At 44.8% G+C, this 1,192-nt stretch overlaps 1 protein-coding gene across 1 annotated transcript; it reads left to right on the top strand.

The window, feature by feature from the left end:
• Positions 1–229: 229 nt before the first annotated feature.
• Positions 230–1,192, top strand: LOC141519517 (olfactory receptor 9I1-like). The gene has a single exon (XM_074231739.1). It carries the CDS (start codon positions 239–241, stop codon positions 1,190–1,192), a length of 954 nt encoding a protein of 317 aa, XP_074087840.1. The 5' UTR covers positions 230–238.

The raw sequence follows: 1,192 nt of genomic DNA, 5'->3' as shown, positions 1-1,192 counted from the left end.
CCACACAGCTAGGTAATTATTAAGTGTCTGAGACCATATTTGAACCCAGGTACTCCTGACTCCAAAGCTGGTGCTTTTTCCACTATGCCACCTAGCCGCCCCTAATTGCCTTTTTCTTAAAGTGTCCCTTAAGCCCTCATTGAGTTTCCTTCACAATGTGATTGAATTTCATGGTGTGCTTGACACAAGCCCTTTAAAGCCATTCTCTCCCTCACACACTTAGGCAATAGTGGAGTCAATGGCAGAGCAGAATCATACTACTGTGACTGAGTTCATTCTCATTGGCTTCACTGACCATCCTAAATTGGGAGTTATTCTCTTCCTGGTGTTTCTCAGTTTCTATCTCATCATCCTGCTAGGAAACATGGGCATGGTCCTACTGATTCGCTTGGATTCCCGTCTCCACACACCCATGTACTTCTTTCTGAGCCACCTTTCTTTCTTAGATACCTGCTACTCTTCAGTCATTATTCCTCTGATCTTGGTCACCCTGGTTATTGGCAGGACACATATCTCCTATAACTCCTGTGCCGCTCAGTTCTTCTTTTTCACAATTTTTGTAGCCACCGAGTGTTTTCTGCTGGCAGTGATGGCCTATGATCGTTATGCTGCCATTAGCAATCCTCTCCTGTACTCATCAGTCATGACACCTGGTACCTGTTGGGGCTTGATTTCAGGGGCCTATAGTGGTGGATTATCAGGAGCTATCATCCGCACTGCCTGCACATTCACACTTTCCTTCTGTGGGCCCAACCAGATCAACTTCTTCTTCTGTGATCTGCCACCTCTGCTAGAACTTTCCTGCAGTGATACCACCACCAGTCAAATTCTGATTATCTCCTTTGGCAACTTTGTGATTTCAGCCAATGCTCTAGTGATTCTAGTATCTTATTTGTTCATCATCAGAGCCATCTTGAATATCAAGTCAGCTGGAGGCAGAACCAAGACCTTCTCCACCTGTGCCTCTCACCTCACAGCTGTATGTCTCTTTTTTGGGACCCTAACATTCATGTATATGCGCAGCAACTCAGGTAAATCACTTGAGGAAGACAAGGTGATATCTGTTTTCTATACTGTGGTCATTCCCATGTTGAACCCTTTCATCTACAGCCTGAGGAACAAGGAGGTGAAAGCTGCCTTCAAAAAGATCATCAGTACACTCCAATATCCTAGGAGATGCAGTTTAATGTGA

This window comes from Macrotis lagotis, chromosome 3 (assembly GCF_037893015.1).
Source record: "Macrotis lagotis isolate mMagLag1 chromosome 3, bilby.v1.9.chrom.fasta, whole genome shotgun sequence".
Lineage (NCBI taxonomy): Eukaryota > Metazoa > Chordata > Mammalia > Peramelemorphia > Peramelidae > Macrotis > Macrotis lagotis.
Note: the sequence above shows the minus strand (reverse complement) of the source record. Positions and strands in the feature narration are given on the sequence as shown.